General features: G+C 37.1%; 1 protein-coding gene across 2 annotated transcripts in view; it reads left to right on the forward strand.

The window, feature by feature from the left end:
- The window catches only part of ARL15 (ADP ribosylation factor like GTPase 15), a 415,519-nt gene that overhangs the window by 138,397 nt on the left and 256,405 nt on the right, over nt 1-20,717 (forward strand). For both annotated transcript variants that reach the window (XM_033437851.2, XM_004275132.3), the window contains one exon: nt 14,421-14,480. In XM_033437851.2, coding sequence (XP_033293742.1) covers nt 14,421-14,480 — 60 coding nt within the window. The remainder of the gene's footprint in view (nt 1-14,420; nt 14,481-20,717) is intronic.

The following is a 20,717-nucleotide window of genomic DNA, read 5'->3' on the forward strand; positions in this document are numbered from 1 at the left end:
AGGGTGTATTTGGAGAACAGTTCGTGATCTTACTGGGTTGAGGCCCAAGATATGGAGGTATAGCATGAGTTGTGACCCAAAGCTAGAGACTAGAGAAGCTACTGAGAGAGACCTGTAACATGGAGAGGTGATCCATCAGGGGCTGTGAGGAATGGAGAGTTAGAGGCAGATGTCATTAATCCTATAAAACTGTCAAAGATATTGGGAAATAGAGAGGAAAGGAAAAGAATCAAATATGACTTCTAGCTGGTGACTGAGTGAAATATAAAAAGTGGGAAGAAGGTGACAGACAGTTTTAAGATACAAGATAATGAGCTTAGTTTTGGACATGCTAATTTGAGGTGTTGGCAGGACTTTCAACAGTGATCCAAATGCCAAAAGACAGGCTGACTAAAGAGAGCTTATAGCAAGAGATCTAGATTTGAGATACAACTGAATTGTTGATTTGCATGAGATTGTTGAGGGATGATGAGCAGAGAGGGAGGAGAAGAGTGCTAAGCACCAACTATATTTCATTCATTCTTTCTGCATTTGTTGAATGCCTGTTACATTATTGCCACTGATTTAGGCACTAAGGGTGCGTCAGTGAACAAACTAGACAAATATCCTTGCCCTTTGGAGCTTACATTCTAGCATCTGCATTAAACAGGGAATCTAAACCAGGCAGTTCTATATAGTATCATATAAGTCAAATGTGAACAATAGATCAAAGGAACCAGAATTAAATAATATAAACCGAAGTCTAAAATCTGAGAGGAGGCCATGGATGTGGTGACCATTAATGACCAATGGTAGACCAGTTTCAGTAGAGCGTTGGGGTAGAAACTAACATGAACCATGAGAGGGTGGTGAGCATGCAGAGGGAATGAGGCACAGACTGTCCATTTTACTCCTTGGGCCCCTGGCTAAGATTGCACATAGATTACTCTTTTAAGAAGGTAACAGAAAGACAGAAACACAGGAAGCAGTGGTGAAGGAGTTTATTTTTGCAAGGACATGTGCCATGTGAGCATGCTAGTGGACAGAGGTGTAAGGGTGGTGATCAGGAAGAAGGAAACACTGAAGATGTTCAGTAGAGGGCAGGGAGTGCAAGAATAAGTGAAGACTTCTGATTCTGGTCAAGACAGAGTAACTAGAACTGGCTTACCCTCCCACCTGAAATAACCAAAAGGGGGGAACAAAACACAGACAAGATATATAAAACAGTTTTTAAGAAAGTAAATATCAAGCAACAAGGGTTAGTCATCCCTGAGAGATGAGAAACAAATGAGATGAGCCCCACAGTTGCCCCAGCCTACTGCCTCAAGACTGTTCCCAGGCCATGGCACAGCTCCAGTGGGAAGTGAGGTGGAGCTCAGTGGACTCCCTGCATTGAGGGGATTGAGCGGAGAGCTGGAGAGACTAGGGCAGCTAGAGTTCCTAGGACACAGTACTGGAGAGGACAGACTTGTACAGAGAGAGAACCCTAGAGATCTGTAGAGGGTCTCCTTTGAGTATGTGTCATAGTATTCATTGCATGCACATGAGGAAACTACTCAAGGCTAGCAAAAGAACCATCTGAAAGGGCTAGAGGGAACAGTGCCTGGTGTTCACACAGGACTGAGAGTTATGCCTGTTACCACAAGCCAGATTGGAAAAGTCACAATTCACGAGGTAGTGGGTCGAGTACTAAGGAAGGTTTTGCCTTAGGAATCAGCTCTAAGCTGAGCACTGCCCTAGACGCATGTAGCAAATCATATTAATAAGACAAAAGGCTCAAACAGTTTCCTAGAAACTTTAATACACCCCAGAACAAAGCTGTGTAAGATTTACAGAAAGCAAAATTATCCAGCACTTAAGGTAAAATTCACAATGTCTGACATTTAATCAAAAATTACCAGGCATGCAGAGAGGCAGGAAGACATGATTCATAATGAGAAGAATAACCTGTGAATTGAAACTGTCTCATAACTGTCACAAAGATTAGAATTAACAAAGAAGGACATTAAAACTGTTATTATAAAAGTATAGACATGCAAAATATCTAAAAAACCATATACAAATTTTAGTGGTGAGCACTACAATATATGAGATGAAATATATACCAGATAGGATTAATGACAGATTAGACATTGCAGAAAAAAGATTAATGACCTTGACGGGCATTAGCATTCGGGACTACTCACAGTAGAGAGAGAGGAGAAAATGGAAAATGCAAAGAGCAGTAGTGACCTGTGGGACAACTCCAAGTCACCTAATATATGGCAACACCTAACTTTGAATCTATCAAGGTGAGGCGGTGGAGAAAGGGACAGAAAAAAATATTTGAAGAAATGATGGCTGAAATGTTTTCAAACTTGAAGATAAACAACAAATCCAAGAAGCTCATTGAACCCCAAGCACAAGAGATATGAACAAAACTACACCAAGTTACATCCTAATAAAATTACTAAAGCCAGTGATAAGAGTGTGATGGTTAATTTTATGTGTCAACTTGGCTGGGCCACAGTTCTCAGGTATGTCGTCAAACATTGTTCTGAATATTTCTGTGAGTGCGTTTTTATATGAGATTAAGGTATAAATCCGCAGCCTTTGAGTAAATTTCTTTATATAATGTGGTTGGGCCTCATCTAACCAGTTGAAGGATTGAATAGAACAAAAGACTGACTTCCCCAGAGCAAGAAGGAAATCTGCACTGGGTGGCCTTGGGACTTGAACTGGAGCATCGGCTCTTCCCTGGGTCTCCAGTCTACTGACCTACCCTGCAGATTTTGGACTTGCCAGCCTCCATAGTATTATGAATCAATTCCTTGAAACATTTTTCTGTGTATACACACATCCTATTGGTTCTGTTTCTCTGGAGAATGCCGAGTAATACAAAAAGGAAATCTTAAAAACAGAGAAAAGATGTTACACAGAAACAAAGATAAGAGTGACATCAGATTTCTCACTGCAAACGATGCAAGGGAGAAGGCAATGGAGCACACCTTTAAAGTACTGAAGGGAAAAATAATTATCAGCCTATATCCAACAGAAGTATCTTTCAAAAAGAAACTCAAAATAAAGCCTTTTTCAGACATTAAAAAAGTGAAAGAATTTATTGCTAGCAGACCAAAGTTATAAGAAAATGCTAAAGGAAGTTTTTCAGGCGGGAGAAAAATGATTACAGATGGAAATCTGGATCTATACAAAGCAAAGTAACAGAATGGTGACTACATGGATAATTATATAAGATTTAGTTCTTATTTAAATCTCTTTATAACTGTTTAAATAAAAACAGTATGTTGTGGAGTTTATAACATGTAAAAGTAAAATGCATGAGAACAATAGAATAAAAGTCATAGAGGAAAAAGGGAAATATACTATTGTTGGGTTCTTATATGTGAAGTAGTTTAATAACACTTGAAGGTAGACTATGATAAGTTAAAGATACACTATAAACCCTAAAGCAACCACTAAAATAACAAAAGAAAGTGTGAGAGCCAATAAGGCAACAAATAAGATAAGATGGAACTATAAAAAATAATTAATCAGAAAGAAGGCAGGAAAAAAGGGAACAAGAATATATGGGACAAGTAGAAAACAAGTAGCAAGGTGTTAGCACTCAAACCTGACCATCAGTCATCAAATTAAATGCAAATGGTCTAGACTCCTCAATTAAGAGACTGAGAATATGATTAGATTAAAAAAACAAGACCCAACTATATGCTGACTTTAAATATAAAGACACAAATAGATTAAAAGTAAGAAGATGGAAAAAGATACGTTATGCCGATAGGCATAAGAAAGAGTCAAAAGAAAGTTGGAGCGGCTATATTAATATCAGACAAGGTAGACTTTGGAGCAAAGAACAATACTGGGGATAAAGAAGTTCATTTCATAATGATGAAAGAGTCTTTGAATCAGAGGACATAACAATGCTAAACATTTATGTATGTAATAACTTCAAAACTACACATAGCAAAAACTGACAAAACCCACAATTGTAGTCAGAGATTTCAGTACTCTCAATTATTGATAGAACACGTAGGAAGAAAATAGAGGTAGTAGACTTGAACAACACTATCAGCCACCTGGACCTGATTAACATGTATACAACCCTCTACACAACAGCAGCAGAGAACCTTCTCAAGTGCATTTGTAACATTTACCAAATAAGACCATATTTGAGGACATAAAACAAGTTTCAATAAATTTAAAAGTATTCAAACTACAGACCACATGGAATTGAATTAGAAATCAAGACCATCTCTGGAAAAGTCCCCAAATATTTGGAAACTAAAGTACTTCTAAATAACCCATGGATCAAATAAGAAATCAAAAGAGAAATTGTAAAGTATTTTATACTGAATGAAAATACAACACATCAGAATTTGTGGGATGTCTCTAAAGCAGGACTGTGGGGGAAATTCATAGCTCTGAACCCCTGGATTAGGAAAGAAGGCCCTCAAATCAGTGACCTCAACCTCCACCTTAAGGAACTAAAAGAGACGGACAGGTCAAACCCAAAGTAAGCAAAAGAAAGGAAATAATAAGGATCAAAGTGGAAATCAGTGGAATAGAAAAACAGTAGAGAAAACTCATTAGATCAAAAGCTGCTTCTTTGAGAAGATCAATAAAGCTTAAGAAACTCTAGCCAAACTGATCAGGGAAAAAAAAAATCAAAGATGACACTAATTTATATTATCAGGAATGAGAGAGATTACATCAATATAGAGTCTATAGATATTAAAAGTATAATAGAATATTATGAACAACTTCATACCAGTAAATTTGACAACTTAAATGGATGAATTACTTGAAAGACAAGTTATCAAAGCTCATTCAAGAAGAAATAGAAAGCCCAGATCTATAGTTATTAAAGAAATTGAAATTATAGTTTTTTAAGAAAATGATCTTGAAGTTTAGTTGGCTTCACTGGTGAATTCTATCAAACATCTGAAGTAATAATGCCACTGCTACACAATATCTTTCAGAAAATTGAAGGAGGAGGGAAGACTTTCCAACTCCTTCTATAAGACCAGCAAGTTTAATGTCAAAACCAGATAAAGACATTGCAAAAAAACTACATACCATATCCCTCATGAACATAGATACCAAAAATATAAACAAAAATCTTGCAAATCAAATCTTAAAGTAGTATATTTTTAATAGGATAATGTGTCATGACCAAGTAACATTTATCCCAGGAATACAGGGTTGGTTTCATGTTCAAAAATCAGTAAATTTAATTTACAATATTAATAAGCTAAGAAAAGAAAACCATGTGATCATCTCAAGAGATGCAAACAAAAAAACAAAAAACATTGATTTCTGATAAAAACTCACCAAAATAGGAACAGAGGGAATTTCCTCAACTGTTAAAGGTCATGTATGAAAACCCTATAGCTGTTGTCATACTTAATGATGAAATACAGAATTTATTCCTGGTCTGATTAGGAATAAGACATGGATGTTTGTTCTCACCGCTTCTGTTCAACATTGTAGTAAAGATTCTGGCCAGTGCATTGGACAAGAAAAAGAAATAAAAGTTTTCCAGGAATAAGTAAAACTTTCTTGGTTTGCTGATGACAGGATCATCTATGTAGAAAATTTGATGGGATCTACAACTTTATACCAACAAATTAGTGATGGCTAATGTGAATTTAGATCTGATAGTTTTGGAGATCTGAAAATTTGGAGGATAGCTTTGATCATTAGTTTGGAGAATGTTGTCTATAAGAGTAGAAGCAGATAGAGTGGTGGACAAATGTGTTGAATTCATTCAGATAGATAAGCAAATGCCCTGAAAGTTGGTAGATGGAAATGCAAAGGTCGACACAGAAACAGATGTCACAACTTTAGCTGGGAAGTTATTAAGAGGTGAGTATGGTAAAGCGGTAAAAGCATTATAAGGAAGCAAAGCTTGTCCTGGCTGGCCCTGATGAGGGAAGGAAAAGCTCTGTTTGCTAGTATAAGAAGGAAGGAAAAGCGGGTAAGAAAATGTTGGCGGCTAGAGAAGACTTTTCTTAACAAAGGTGAGGTTCCCTGTGATTCATTGAGAGGGCTTTGCAAGGATAAAGGCAGGGCAGAGTTGGGCATGAGGTGCAAAGAGAAGAGAAGGGGTAGATGCTTGTTGGTTGAGTCTGTATGATTATTGTAGCTAATGAAGGTGGGCAAGAGGTTGGAGAAACTAATTAGTGGTGACAGAGGAGGGGTGGAGGCAGAGGAGAACCAAGCAGGCTGATTTTAGTTATCAGTGGACCCACAAAACCCAGTCCTCACCAGAGTTCCAGACGGACATTGCCAGCCTGTTCAAACTCAACTGCCGGCTCCTTTTTGTTGTGTATGTATGCAGCTGAAGAAGAACAAAGGAGGTAAAAGGAAGGTCCTAAAATAAATGACAAAACCCAATGGCAAGAAAAGGTAACTAGAAGAAATGAGGAGGTCAGAAAGCCACATGTGCATGTGAACATTCAATGTGAGGACGGGAGAATAGCTGAAGGAGGTCCTACGGAGAATAATGTACAAAGTGAACGAGCAAGGGAGCTAACTACATAAAAGTTGAGAAGGACTGGAAAGCTAAGATTAAGATGACAAATGTAAGTAAAAGCAATGCTGTTGAGAAGTATTTCTATCAGATATTACAGATAAGAGTTTATGACAGTCCCATTTAGAGAATTCAGTCACGTTCACAAGTAGTGTCTAGAATCTAATTGATTAATTAAGCTAAGTCCACAAAGGTATTCAGGAAAAGAATTAATGCCAAACAAATAAATGGAAAGGTTTGGCTTTACAAGAAGTTCAACTTTACTAGAAAATAAATAAGAAAATGTTAATTTTATACCTAAATTTACCAAAACGTGTGTTGACCGTTTTTTTTTTTGAAAGAAGTTATTCATATAAATTAAAGGTTACCAAAATATTTACATCCCTTGGCCTAATAAGCGTGTCACTAAGAATTTCCATTAAGTGTGTAATTTCAAAGAAACTGTATGAACAAACTGATTCCTTGCAACATTTTGTATAACTAAAACTTTAAAGTAATTTAAATGTCCTATATTAAAGGAATTTGTTAATTAACTCGTGGCACATCAGTTGAAATCATCATATATTGGAAAACACGATCTTCTGTCAAGGAAAATTAAATTTACATTCATTTTGAAAATTAAACCTTGCAAAACTATGCTTTTGAATCAAAAATGGGAAAAAAAAACGTAAAAAGTAACTATGGGCTTTGTTGGTATGGTCGAATTATGTGTGAAATTTTATTCTCTTAAATTATTTCTCTATTTTATAATGTTTTGATAATATAAAGCCAATTAAAAATGAAATATTTGTTGGAAGAGTTTGGAACAGTTGAAAAGATACACTGAGAATTAGTTCCTTAAAATGAAAACATGACACACAAGGGTATGTCTATCCATTTCAGCAAGGCAAGAATGTCAGCCTTTTCTTCAGAAGTAAAGGGAATACAGACTTTATTGGATTGTTAACTTCAGCAGTCTTTTACTTTGACATAATTTTAAAAAGATACTTAAATTGTCAAAACTCAAAGGGCCAAGAAGTCCTGAAAAGAGCAGGTCTTGCTGATAGAGGAAAAAAATTGAGTAGCTTACACATTGGTCTAGAAACAAAAGTGAACTTTGTCCAGAGTGAATTCCTTGACTGTATATGCCCAAAGAATTTGTTGATAAAAGGGATTGTTAACCTGTAGATTACACAATATTCGCTTTTTTTTCTTTTTAAAACAGAGGAATGGAGTCTAAAGGTTTAGGATAATATATTGTTGTAACATAGAGAACAATCTAGAGAAAATTGAACACTTGGAACTGAAAAAGGTTGAAAAATCTCTTCTAGGGATATATATTACCATGTTTGAAAATTTGTCAAGTGATATGTCAGTCAGTTAAAATAGAAAACAATTATGGTAATTTGAAAGAAATACAGAAAAGTTTATGAAAATTTGAATCAGACATTTTAATAACTTTAGTATTAGCTGCATACACGTTAAGAAGAAATAAGTTAGAAAGTCGAATTTGGTATCTGCTAAAGAATTGTGTTTTATAAATGCTGGTAGATTAAATTTCCTTTTATGATGTTGAAATGATATTTAGAAGAATTTCGCTGGACCATTGTCCAAACATCACAAAACTAACGCATAAATCATGTCCTTGGTCCAAGTCGAGGCCACCAGATCTGTGGAATGTCTTTCCCTTTAGCAGTTCTTAGAGTGACCCAGGAATGTCAGAAGCACACACCGAGTACCTGTGTACATGTGTGCAGGCTTGTGTATGTGTTGCAGGGGAAGGGGGGAGGTTGGTCTGTAGGTCCAAGCGAAATAGTCCTGTGTTCCACACAATGAATAAAAATAGACTAACCTCCCTCTGAAACCTAATTTTGTTACGATTCCAGTAATGCTTTCCCCGCATAAAAAATTTCAAATCCATCTCCCTTGTATCACAGGCTTTTTTGGATTTAAGGACTAAAAGACAAAAGCTGAAAGTCTATGCAAACAATTATTTCCCCAAAGAATTGCTAAGTCATATATTTATTAAAATTTGTGGGGTTAAATCTTAGGGGAGGTTTCAGTCTTACTAATGTAGCTTAAATAGGCCAGGAAAAAATGACTACGTAACTTAGGCTTCAGCCATCAAATTGTTTGAATGGAGTCGGGAGACCTACCCCTGAGGCCTTCAGCCAAATACTGGAGGCCATTGATGGTTGACTCAGTTGTTACTGTTATTTCCTTCTCCTTGTTTAATATAAATAATGGAATCCTAACATTAGAGGAAACTTTAAAAAGCTAATCTAGTCCACTCATTTTGCAGATGAGGGATTCAAAGTCAAGAAAAAGTAGCTGGATAAAAAGAAACGAAATTGAGCTGTTTGTAATGAGGTGGATAGACCTAGAGTCTGTCATACAGAGTGAAGTAAGTCAGAAAGAGAAAGACAAATACCGTATGCTAACACATATATATGGAATTTAAGAAAAAAAAAATGTCATGAAGAACCTAGGGGTAAGACAAGAATAAAGACACAGACCTACTAGAGAATGGACTTGAGGATATGGGGAGGGGGAAGGGTAAGCTGTGACAAAGTGAGAGAGAGGCATGGACGTATATACACTACCAAACGTAAGGTAGATAGCTAGTGGGAAGCAGCCGCATAGCACAGGGAGATCAGCTCGGTGCTTTGTGACCACCTAGAGGGGTGGGATAGGGAGGGTGGGAGGGAGATGCAAGAGGGAAGACATATGGGAACATATGTATATGTATAACTGATTCACTTTGTTATAAAGCAGAAACTAGCACACCGTTGTAAAGCAATTGTACTCCAATAAAGATGTAAAAACATAAAAAATAAATAAAAAAAAGAAAAAAGTGCCTGGTGAGTCTAAGAGCTGTGACAGGGTTTTAGGACAGTGCTCTTGTTCCATCAGCTCACTGACTTCCTGAGAAGAGCGTCGGAGGATGCTTATTTTTTCGAAGAAGGAACAGAGCGAGCACACTGTCATGGCTGAGTCAGTTGGACATTTTCCCTCCCCTCCTGAGTTCCTGGTTTTATTAATAACGTCTTTTAAAAAGTACTCTCTAAACTCATACTATTATTTTTACTCCATTAATAAGGAAGTGTAGTATAGACCTGAGAACACAAGAATCAAAATAGATTCCTTGTGTTGGATTATTTATAAATACGAGGGAAAATAATTAGTGGGATTATTAGGTATGTGTGTATTTTTTCCAGTCAGCCCCACCGTTATTTAGGTTCAAAATTGGAAATTTTGAATCCATCATCTTGTTGGTATGTGGAAGAGGTGCTATAGTGTGGAGCTCTGGTGGACTCAGGTGATGAGACCTGAGTTCAGGTTTTAAATACAGCATTTAGTACTTTTGGCTAGGCACTTAACCCTTCTAGACTTCACTTGCTTCCTGGAACAGTAGTTAGTTCATTAAGTTAAGGATGGTCGTAACAGCTAAAATACAGTCGTCGCTTGGTATATGAGGGGGACTGGTGACCACCTTCCCCTGCAACGGATACCAAAATTTGAGGATGCTCAAGTCCTTTATGTAAAAATACAGTATTTGCATGTAACCTACACACATCCTCCCATATGCTTCAAATCATCTCTAGATTACCAATAATACCTAATACAATGTAAATACAATGTAAATGGCCTGGACACAGCAAATTCAAGTTTTGCTTCTTGGAATTTTCTGGAAATTTTTTTCCCAAATATTTTCGGTCTGTTTGGTTGAATATGTGGATGCAGAACCCTCGGATATGGAGGGCTGACTAAATATAAACCCTTAGCACAGATCTTTAAACCAATATTGAGATCCTATTATGACCAAGCACTGGCATACAAGATACACTGTACACTGTATCTCTATTACGAATCCTTGCAGTCTAGCTGGGGAACAAACATAAAACAAGTAAATTAACTGATATGTAATTAGAACCGTGAAAGTCATGTAGGAGAAATGCTGAGTGCCCCAAGCACACAGATCCAAAAAAACCAACCTATTTCAGGAACACCAGAGAAGGCCTGCCTGACAAAGTGAAGTTCTGATACCACCTGAAGGGTAAAGAGTTTGCCAGAAGGGCAAAGTACACACACTTTTGGAGCAGTAGGTGCAAAGGCCCTGAGATGGAAGGAACATGGCTTGTTTTAGGAACTGAAGAATATAAGTGAGGGGGAGATGGTACAAAATAAGCCTAGGGAAGGAAAGAGGAACCAGATCAGGTAGGGCCTTGTTAGGTGTTTCAAACTATACCTTGAGTAGTGAGAAGGTATTAGACCCTTTTAAGTAGGGGAATGATGTAAACAGAAGTGCATTTCAGGAAATCACTTCTGCCAATGTGTGGGGATGACTGAGGAGGCCAATAATAGATGCAGAGTTTAGTTAGGAGGTTCACCACATGGTGATGGTGGTGGCTTGACGAGAGTTGTGCTGTGAGGATGAAGAGAAGTAGGCTTTTTTTTTTTTTTTTTTTTTTGAGGTACGCGGGCCCCTCACTGTTGTGGCCTCTCCCGTTGTGGAGCACAGGCTCCGGATGCGCAGGCTCAGCGGCCATGGCTCACGGGCCCGGCCGTTCCGCGGCATGTGGGATCTTCCCGGACCGGGGCACGAACCCGTGTCCCCTGCATCGGCAGACAGACTCTCAACCACTGCGCCACCAGGGACGCCCTCAGAAGTAGGCATTTTTGAGAACTATTTAGCAGGTGAAATTTAAAGGCTTTGGGGATTGGTTGATTGACTGATTGAGAGGAGAAAAAGTGTTAAGGAGGACCACAAATATTTAGTCTATAGAAGTCCTCAATAAATGTTTTGATTGCTTCTTCAGCAACTCTTATTTTTACCAGTGCTTTCATAATATATCTGAACTTGAGGCCGCACATGATTTTGATTGGGAGAAAGCATTCAGTGATTATTTGATGACCATTAGTATTCTGAATTTTTAGTTTTATTTATTTAAAAACAAAACACTTTATAGCACTGATTACCTTCTGTTTTCATTTACAGCTGAGGAAACTGAGGCACAGAGGAATTAAGTAACTTGCTCAGAGTCAGACAGTTAATAATGGTAGAGCAGAATTTGAACCCAGACATTCTTACTGTAGAGCCCATGCAATCCAGTGATTTTCATTCCTCAAAGCAACCCTTTGAGAAAGGTATTTTGATGGATTGACCTTTGTAACCCTACTAAATATTAATTTCCCTTCTTGACCTCATCCAACTCAGTGTAAAGGAATAAAATACAATTGATCTGATGGTTGCCCTTCTTGATTGCCCTTCTGGTGAACTGAAAATGTGTCTTTACATTTTAAGTCTTTTTAATCCTTGCAAACAGAATGACTAAAATAGAAAAATATTGTTTCTCTTCCATAAATAGTACATTCTCTTATTTTCTGGACTGATTATCTAGGCTTCATCCTCTGAACATTAATTACCACAGCTATATTGTAAAAATAATACAAAGACAGCAAAGTGGAAGACTGCATATACCTTTGCAGTATAAATCTAGCCACATATGTTCTGTGTGAAGAGAAAACATTTATGAGTATTCTGCAGGAACATTTATATGCCTATAAATAACATTGCTAGGTTACTTTGCTTAGAGTGAACATTGGACGACATTTTTGTAGTCAATTTATTATGAAGTCTGTGTAAGGATTCAAAATTCAAAACCTGCCTGTTGGATCAATAAATTTCAAAAGTTGTATTTTGCATATGGGTGTGGTAATTTCCAGAAGGATATTTCTTCCCTCTGGGTGCCTGCATATTGTCAGCTTTTAAGAATCAAAACAGGTGAAATATTGCTGATGTGCTCCATAACTATTTCTTTTTCAAAGTTGGGGTTTGTCCCATTTCTCTGGAAAATCCATACTTGGGTTGTCCTGAACCTAACCACTAATAGACTGTTTAGCACTTACATAGTGTTTTCGTTTTCAGGATTTCACAATCATTGCCTTTTGATCCATGTAACACCCCTGTGTGGTAGGTAGATACAGTCAAGCATCCAAGTCTCCTGTGGGCAAATTTCATTGCCAGCAGGAGTATTGTGACTGGCGCTGAGTTTCCGTAATTTCCCAGAGGCCAGACACCTGGAGAGGCTTTCCTGCAGACCCAGGTATATGCCGGTATGTCAGCCACATGAAGCTGCCCCCTACTCCTGCTATCTTACTAAGATTCAGTGACTGCACGCACCGTTAATCATAGTGCTACGCCCACTGTGTCAGTCTGTATTAAACCCACATAGGAAGGGTATGTTTTGGAAGGTTCTCAGAGAGCCCAATGAACATTTACGTTCTGGACAACAAACTTCAACAGTTTGCACTTCCATCACTCCAACAAAGGTACTTTTCATTCAGTGATAACATTTATGGCTCCAACTAAATACTTCGTAAATGAGCACCAGCATTTCTGTCTTGAGTCTGTAATATATTCAGGCAGGCAGAAGATATGTGTACCTAATGATTAAATCATCAACAGCATGGCATCCACTGAAATAGAACGTCGGCAGTCTTATATTTTGGGCTTATTTGTACCAGGCACTGTGATAAAGATAACACATGCATTATCGCATCCTCATAACAACTTTGTGACATAGATACTATCATTCCCAGTTTACAGACGATGAAAGCCAAGGCTGGTGAGTTGCCCACAGTAATAGAGCTTATTAAAACCTAGTTCTGTCTGACTCCAAAGTCACTTGATAGTCACATGATATTCACTGCCTTAAGTAGAAGGTAATATATAAAATCTTAAAGCTCTGGGACAGTATACAACAGAGGAGTGGTAATAATAGGCTGGAGTATAATAAGGCACATTTTAACATGTTTTGTAATAAAGTAAAGCAAAACCATGTAAAAGAATTGTTCTTATACACACTGTACTTTATATCTTTTTACCTTTCTAGGCACCCATCATAACTTGCTTCAGTGAAAGTATTTGTCTGTTTTCTCTTTCACCCTGTTGATAATTTCTTGAAAAGGGGACCGTGTCTTATTTATCTTGTAATTGTACATATCAAATAGTGCTTAAAACCTTAAATTGATTGGGTGCTCGGAAATTACTGAATAAATTAACTATTAAAAATTAGTAGAGCTTTTAACTGAAAAAGAAGTACCTGTATATGCAAAGTATTCAAATGAAACAAAAGAATCTCCCTTCTATTTAAGACCTCCAGAAGAAGACTCTCAGTTCTCCCAAGAGTCATTACATGTTCCAGTTTCTTGTGGATCATTTCAGAAATATTTAGTGTATATATTTGTGTGTGTGTCTGTGTATAGGTAAACGCACACTCACATATGTCACACCTGAATTGATTGACTTAGATGATGATAATTAAGTCCTAAATACAGAATTAATCATAGTACTATACTCTGAATATACTTTTATAATAGAAGTCATTTATTACATGCATTATAAAATCCATAAATGGGTAATTATGATTGTACTTTTAAGAAAAATTTATGTATGACTTTAACCATGTCCTTGAAAGAAAACGCTAACATAAATACTATGTAATTCAATATAAGATAGTTATAATTTTGATACCTTAGTCTCTAGGGTTGCTAAGTTATATGTGAGGGAAGATTAACCTTAGGAATTAGATGCAAAGGTCCTGATAGATTTAATATTTTCTTTGAAGTTTCTCTATACTTCCAAGTGTCTTTCTCGCAACTGATAAAATTTACAAAGTGGCATTATGTATTAAAGAATGAGGCAATATTTTGAAGAAAAGGGTTATATTTTGCTGTAACATACAACTGTTTTGCAAAATGGTAGAAGATAATACTGGGTTAGCCGTTTGTCTTGGAAATTATGTGTTTCTGGTGTAAATATGAACTATGAAAAGTAACTCTTAATCTGCCTAAAAAAGAGCATTTGAGCATTTTATACATTTTTAAAACTTCAGTTGCTAATTCTTTCTTTTCTGTTTTCTAATTGTAGGTTTTAGTATAAAAGCAGTGCCATTCCAGAATGCCATCTTGAATGTAAAAGAACTTGGAGGTATATCATTTAAGATCACTTATATGTCTGGCTCTAGCTTTTACTAAGTTCATATTAATGTGTTACATATAATTAAAACATAATGATGATGTGTTATTCTCAGAGGTGGTTCATTTTTACCTTTTCTCTTGATAATACATTTCCTAGAAATATTTCCTTTTCTTTATATATATTTTAAAGGTAGTTGAAGAGTTCTAAGTAACATAAACTTTGTTTTGTGTGGATTAAAGAACTACACTACTAATGCCATTTCATACACTGTACTCTTTGGTTTTACTTAGCTAATGAAATTTATTCTTCAATGAACAAAATGAAGAGAGTTTTAATATAATCATAAAAAATAAGCTATGTGTTATGCAGGGCAAAGAACTGTATTTTAGCGTAGTTTATATTCATACTGCAGGTTTTATTGTATTAGATCTTTTTAAAATGTATTTGTTCCGATAATAAATCTTTGCCAATAGGTTCTTTGCTGGTCAAGCACATTTATTGGCTAGGCTGCACCCCAAACTATACATCACTCAGTCTTTCATTACACTCTCTGTCTGGGTTTTTTTTTTGGTTGTGTTTTATGTCAGTCAGGGTCTTAACCCATGTAAATAGGTTAACAAAGAAATCAGTCAATTCAGTGAACCTACTAAATTCTCTAATGCCACAGGAAAATGGTAAGTGCTCTGGAGTTCAGTATAATATTGGTGAGTTTAATGACTTAGAAGAAAGTTCTCTTCCATCTCTTTAATCACTTTGTGATATTGACCTTACCCTGTTTTTTTTTTTAAGCTCATTCTGTGACCTAGTTTTAGATTGATGAAATTGACACAAACCTTATGCCATCACAATAGTGTTTGATGCCTTCTTATTTTTATCTAATGATATATTGGCTGATCTTTTCAGGTGTGTGTTTTAAAGAGCTATATCCAGAACAGGTATACTTCTGTCAGTCTGTTTTATAGCTACCTTTGACTTTTACAGCATTAATATTTAAAATGAACCATGGTTGATAAATTCTGGTTTTTCTTTGATGTTGGTTTTGTCATTTTAACTGCAAAAATTATAAAACATGAATGTTCTTGTAATAGAATAATTTTTCTATGCAAAAATTTTATGACTCTTCTTTTAGATTGAATATTTTAATATTACTTTGTGGCTTCAGAGGACATAGTGTAAACATCCATGGAATCAAAATGAATGGTTTGAGAATTCTATTATTTTTGAATATGGTTGATACTTAGTAAATGTATTATTACTAGGCTAGATGCAAAGTTTTTAATTGAGTACCCTCCAGGTATACAAAACTGTTGATTAATTGATAAGGTGTTTATTATTGCCGTTTAGTTGGATGATATAAATAATGGATGTATCTGGACAATTTTTAAAAAGCGAACACATCAAGGAATTTATTATAATCTTGACTCTGTGCCATTGAAAATCAGTACAATTCAAAAGATCAAATTAGAGGACGGGGTGTATAAGGTGGGAATCTGTCTGTTCCCAAGGTTTAATTTTGCTGAAAGAACTGTGTGTACCCTGGCAGTTGTTGAAATGGACATTACAATGGAGCGGATACCATAGAGTTTGGTGGAAACGCTTTAGTTTGTGCCTCTTCTGTGATGTAATAGTTGAGAGATGTAGGTATAAGATAGAGCTTCAGGGATTGGGACCTGTACATTAGTTTCAGGCTAGTGATGTGTGGTGTTTGGCGGGTGGTAATGAAGAGCAAATTCCTAGCTTAAGCACAGATTCTTCTTCCCCTGAACTTTACTAGCTGTTTTCAGTTGAGAGACTGTCTCAAGGAGAAGGTGATTTTTCTGAGTAGAATCTAATTGTGTATCCTGTATTGTGTGCTCAGAGGCAAGCAGTGGAGGGAGTTCAATCCTTGACTTTTTACTCACTAATTCCTTTATCCAACAAATATTTTTTGAGGACCTACTCTGCATGGGGTAGGACTGGGCCCTAGGTCATGTCTCACCCAAGAATGCATGAAAAGTAGACTAACACACAGAGAGTATAGCTTTCCTGGGATTTAGAGTAAATCTTACATACCAAGAGGCTCATCCCAATATAAGATATGTGGCATTTAGGGAGAATTATGACCTCCTAAAATCAGATTGTTTGAGAGGAGGTTGCTTGACCCAAGAATTTCTAAGTTCAAGAGGAAAGAGCTGAGAATTTTAAGATCAGGGTGTGAAGATGTGAAACAGCTATTTACCAGTAGAGAGTTAACTCAGAAGACAGGTTAATCAGAGTTCAATCAGGTTGTCAATCCAGGGGAAAACTATGAAATCGAGGGAGAAACTCAAGAAGATAGGTATAAAGGTAGGCAGATACTAAGAGCCCGAACTGTGCTGAAGTGCAGAATGCTCAGAAAGTTCTGCTTATCCTAGGGTTCATTCCCAAGATCGGCACGGCCCCTGTTCCTCCCTTCAAATTCCTTCTTCTACCCTTTCCAGATGGTTCCAAGACTTTCCATCACCCCCTTATCAACCTTAAGTTACATTTCTCACTTTTTAAAAATAGGAAGAGGCATGAACTTCTGTTCCTTATCTAGTAAGAAGAAATGGTTTAGAATGAAATAACAATGACTAATGGAGTTAAATTAAAAGCAAGTCATTTTGGGTAGATCTTAATAACAAACTGTGTTTGCACACACACTGATAGATGGTTGTGTGTTTGTATATATGTACTACATAATTTGTGTTATGTATATATAGAAATAATTCTATGTTCTTATCAAATTTCTCTTCTATGAGGGTATTTCTTGTATCTTCCTCTTAAAATTTCCTATAAATCTTGGGCTTCCCTAGTGGCACAGTGGTTGAGAATCCGCCTGCCGATACAGGGGACACGGGTTCGTGCCCCGGTCCGGGAAGATCCCACATGCCGCGGAGCAGCTGGGCCCATGAGTCATGGCTGCTGAGCCTGCGCGTCCGGAGCCTGTGCTCCGCAACGGGAGAGGCCACAACAGTGAGAGGTCCGCGTATGGCAAAAAAAAAAAAATTGCTGTAAATCTCGTTCACATCAATTTTCTCATATGGTCTTTTCCTGTTGTTCATGCAGTCATTCTAGCACAAGTATTTGTGTGTCAAGCATGATTCTAGGGGCTGGGAATAAATGATATTTAAAACATATCCCCTGTCTTCAAGGCACTCGTGGTTCAGGGATGGAGACATGCATGAAAAGAAATATTTGAAATTAATTTTTGAAAATGATGAAATTAAGGGGAAAGTAAGAATAAAGTAAGGGATGACTTACTATATCAAAGAGAGATATAGTTAGTCCAGCCTAGTGATATGATGCGTGAGTCCTGTTTTCACTATTTTGAGAATGACTTGCTCTCCTCAGCTTACCTGTCATACTCATCAGGCTGTACCGATTACTCCTGTCTTTATGTGAAATTAGAACTCTAAAATTTCCTATATTTTCTCTCCCCACACATTCTCATTTAATCTTTGCAACTTCATGCCTAGAGAATAGATGCTATTATTATCTCACAGATAATGAGACACAGGACACCTAGACACAGATCAAATGGCTTGATCAAAGTTATTTGGAGGAGGTATGGGAGTTGATCTGAGCGCTTGCGCTTAATCAACATACTCTATACATAAAGCATTTTACCCAGGGCCCAGCACAAGAGAAGTGCTCCCATGTGTTGTCTGCTGATGCTTTTATCATTATTATATGAACAATTTGAAGTCTTCACATGTTTGGATTATTTTCATTAACACTGTACTGATTAAACATGAACATCTTGCTCTTTGCTGAAAAATTCTAGGATGTCATCCCTTATTATTGCAACTGCTTTTATCATTTGTTTTCTGTCTTACTCCTTTATTTAGAGGTCTTTCTTTTTTATTATTTTTATTTTTAAATTAATTTTTATTGGAATACAATTGATTTATAATGTTATGTTAGTTTCTGCTGTACAGCAAAGTGAATCAGTTATGCATATGCATAGGTCCATTCTTTCTTAGATTCTGTTCCCATATAGATCATTACAGAGTATTGAGTAGAGTTCCCTGTGCTATACAGTAGGTTCTTTTTCTTTTTTTTTTTAATTCTTTTTGGCTGTGTTGGGTCTTCGTTGCTGCGCGCGGGCTTTCTCTAGCTGCGGCGAGCAGGGGCTACTCTTCGTTGCAGTGGGCGGGCTTCTCATTGCGCTGGCTTCTCTTGTTGTGGAGCATGGGCTCTAGGTGCATGGGCTTCAGTAGTTGTGGCGCGCAGGCTTCAGTCGTTGTGGCTCGCCGGCTCTAGAGCGCAGGCTCAGTAGGTGTGGCACACAGGCTTAGTTGCTCCGTGGCATGTGGGATCTTCCCAGACCAGGGCTCGAACCCGTGTCCCCTGAATTGGCAGGCGGATTCTTAACCACTGAGCCACCAGGGAAGCCCCTATCCAGTAGGTTCTTATTTAGAAGTCTTTCAAGTCAAACTTTTCTTCAGTTATGGTCTGACTCCAGTGCCCTCCCTCAGTGCTCCAGCACTTCCCTCTTCTGATTTCTTCAAGACTGCCTTCTGAAGCAGAGTCTTACCTTATTCAAGATAGTTTCCAAAACTTACAGAATCTTCCATAAACATGTCATTTTGATATTCTTTTATTTTTTCTAATTCAGTCAGTCAACAAATATTTACTGAGTACATATTATATGCTCAGGCTGAGTTCTAGAAAATGGTGGTGGTTATAGTGTTAAGACAAGCATAGTCCCTGAACAGACTGGCTAATGGACACAAGGGGAGACTCTTGATGTCTACTTAACTTCTCTCCTTGATTAAAGCCAAATATGACTTCTTATAGGCCTAAAATGAATTTCTAGGTTAATCCCTTCCATACTTGAAGGGATTTATTTTTAATAGCATCCAGCAAGGCTGAGTGTTAGTTTCCATCCTGACGAAGGACATTCTGTGGTATCGCTCAATGAACTTTTTTTCCCCTGCATATTCTTTAATTTGGAAAGGTTTTTTTTGTTTGTTTGTTTGAAACTAATCTAAATCCTTTCTCTTTTAGCTTTAATTGATTACTCTGCTTGTCTTGCTCTATTATTTTTTTATGGATGTTGTGCAAGACACCGTGCAGGATTTTGGATAGGCAGGTTAATCTTTCAAAGGATTTTCCTTCCTCCTGGTGACTTGTTTCAAAGCCCAGTCATTCTGCATGCTTCCAGGCAAGTCTACTTTCCTGTATCTCTGTTTCCTTATCTGTAAAATGTAGTAATAATAGTCCCTACATCATATAATCCTTGTGAGGACTAAATTAGTCAACGTAGGTCAAGTACTTAGAGACCACCTGGCCCATAGCTAACATTTTTGGAAGATTTGCTTTTATTATAATTATATCCTCACTCCCTCATACCCCGCAAAAACACCTTTCAATAAAGCCTTTTTACCCCAAGGTCTCTGAAAACAACACAGATCACATATTGATTGCTTTTTCTTTTTGTGGTCATGCCTCCCTCCCTCGTAGACAAGGTGATCTTTTCCTTCATTGCATTATACCTATTTAAACTGAAAAGTCACTGGGAAGGGACGTCACCTCGTTGGGGTCTTGGGTAGCTGCCCAGCATATTTTTTGGCACTACATGTGTGTTAGTAGTAAATGTTTTTTCTCCCTTTCCACCTAATCACCTTTCTTTCTGTTTTCAGATTCCACCTGAAAAATCTCTTGTCTGTCATAGTACCTCTTAATTGCTTTCATTCTGTTTGGCTTATGTATTTTAACCACATTACTAAGGTAAGTGAAGCATTTGGCATTTAACTGAGTGGAAGCAGTGGTCACACTGCAGTGACATCACAGCTCTGATAATTTTTCACCTTAGAAATGTCCAGTTCTTAAACCTACGAACAGATTTTTATGCATTCATAGGTGTCTGTCTCTTGATTTTGAAATTTCATTTACAAATTGATAGAATCCAGAGAGGAAAATTTTGTTTCTTAACATGTTTCGTTTGTTACCACTTATTGATAGGCATCCAGACATCATCCTTTTTCTTTCTTGAACTGAATACTGGAACCATGGTTGGTTTGGCCAAATGACTTGTTTTCTTCCCTTAATATCCTAAGGAGTTATGTCTGAATTGTTTCCTCACCCCCTATCCTGGCCACCATCCCCACCCAATATACTCTTTGGCAGTCTTGTCTTCCCAGTTGACTTTGGGAAAGCAAAGAAATGTTAAAAAGCAGTTAGCTGTCTTTTACACGTCAGTATTCATTGCTGCTAGTTGTCAATCAAAAGGGAAGTTCATGA

The sequence above is a fragment of the Orcinus orca genome, chromosome 3 (assembly GCF_937001465.1).
Source record: "Orcinus orca chromosome 3, mOrcOrc1.1, whole genome shotgun sequence".
In the NCBI taxonomy this organism is placed as follows: Eukaryota; Metazoa; Chordata; class Mammalia; order Artiodactyla; family Delphinidae; genus Orcinus; species Orcinus orca.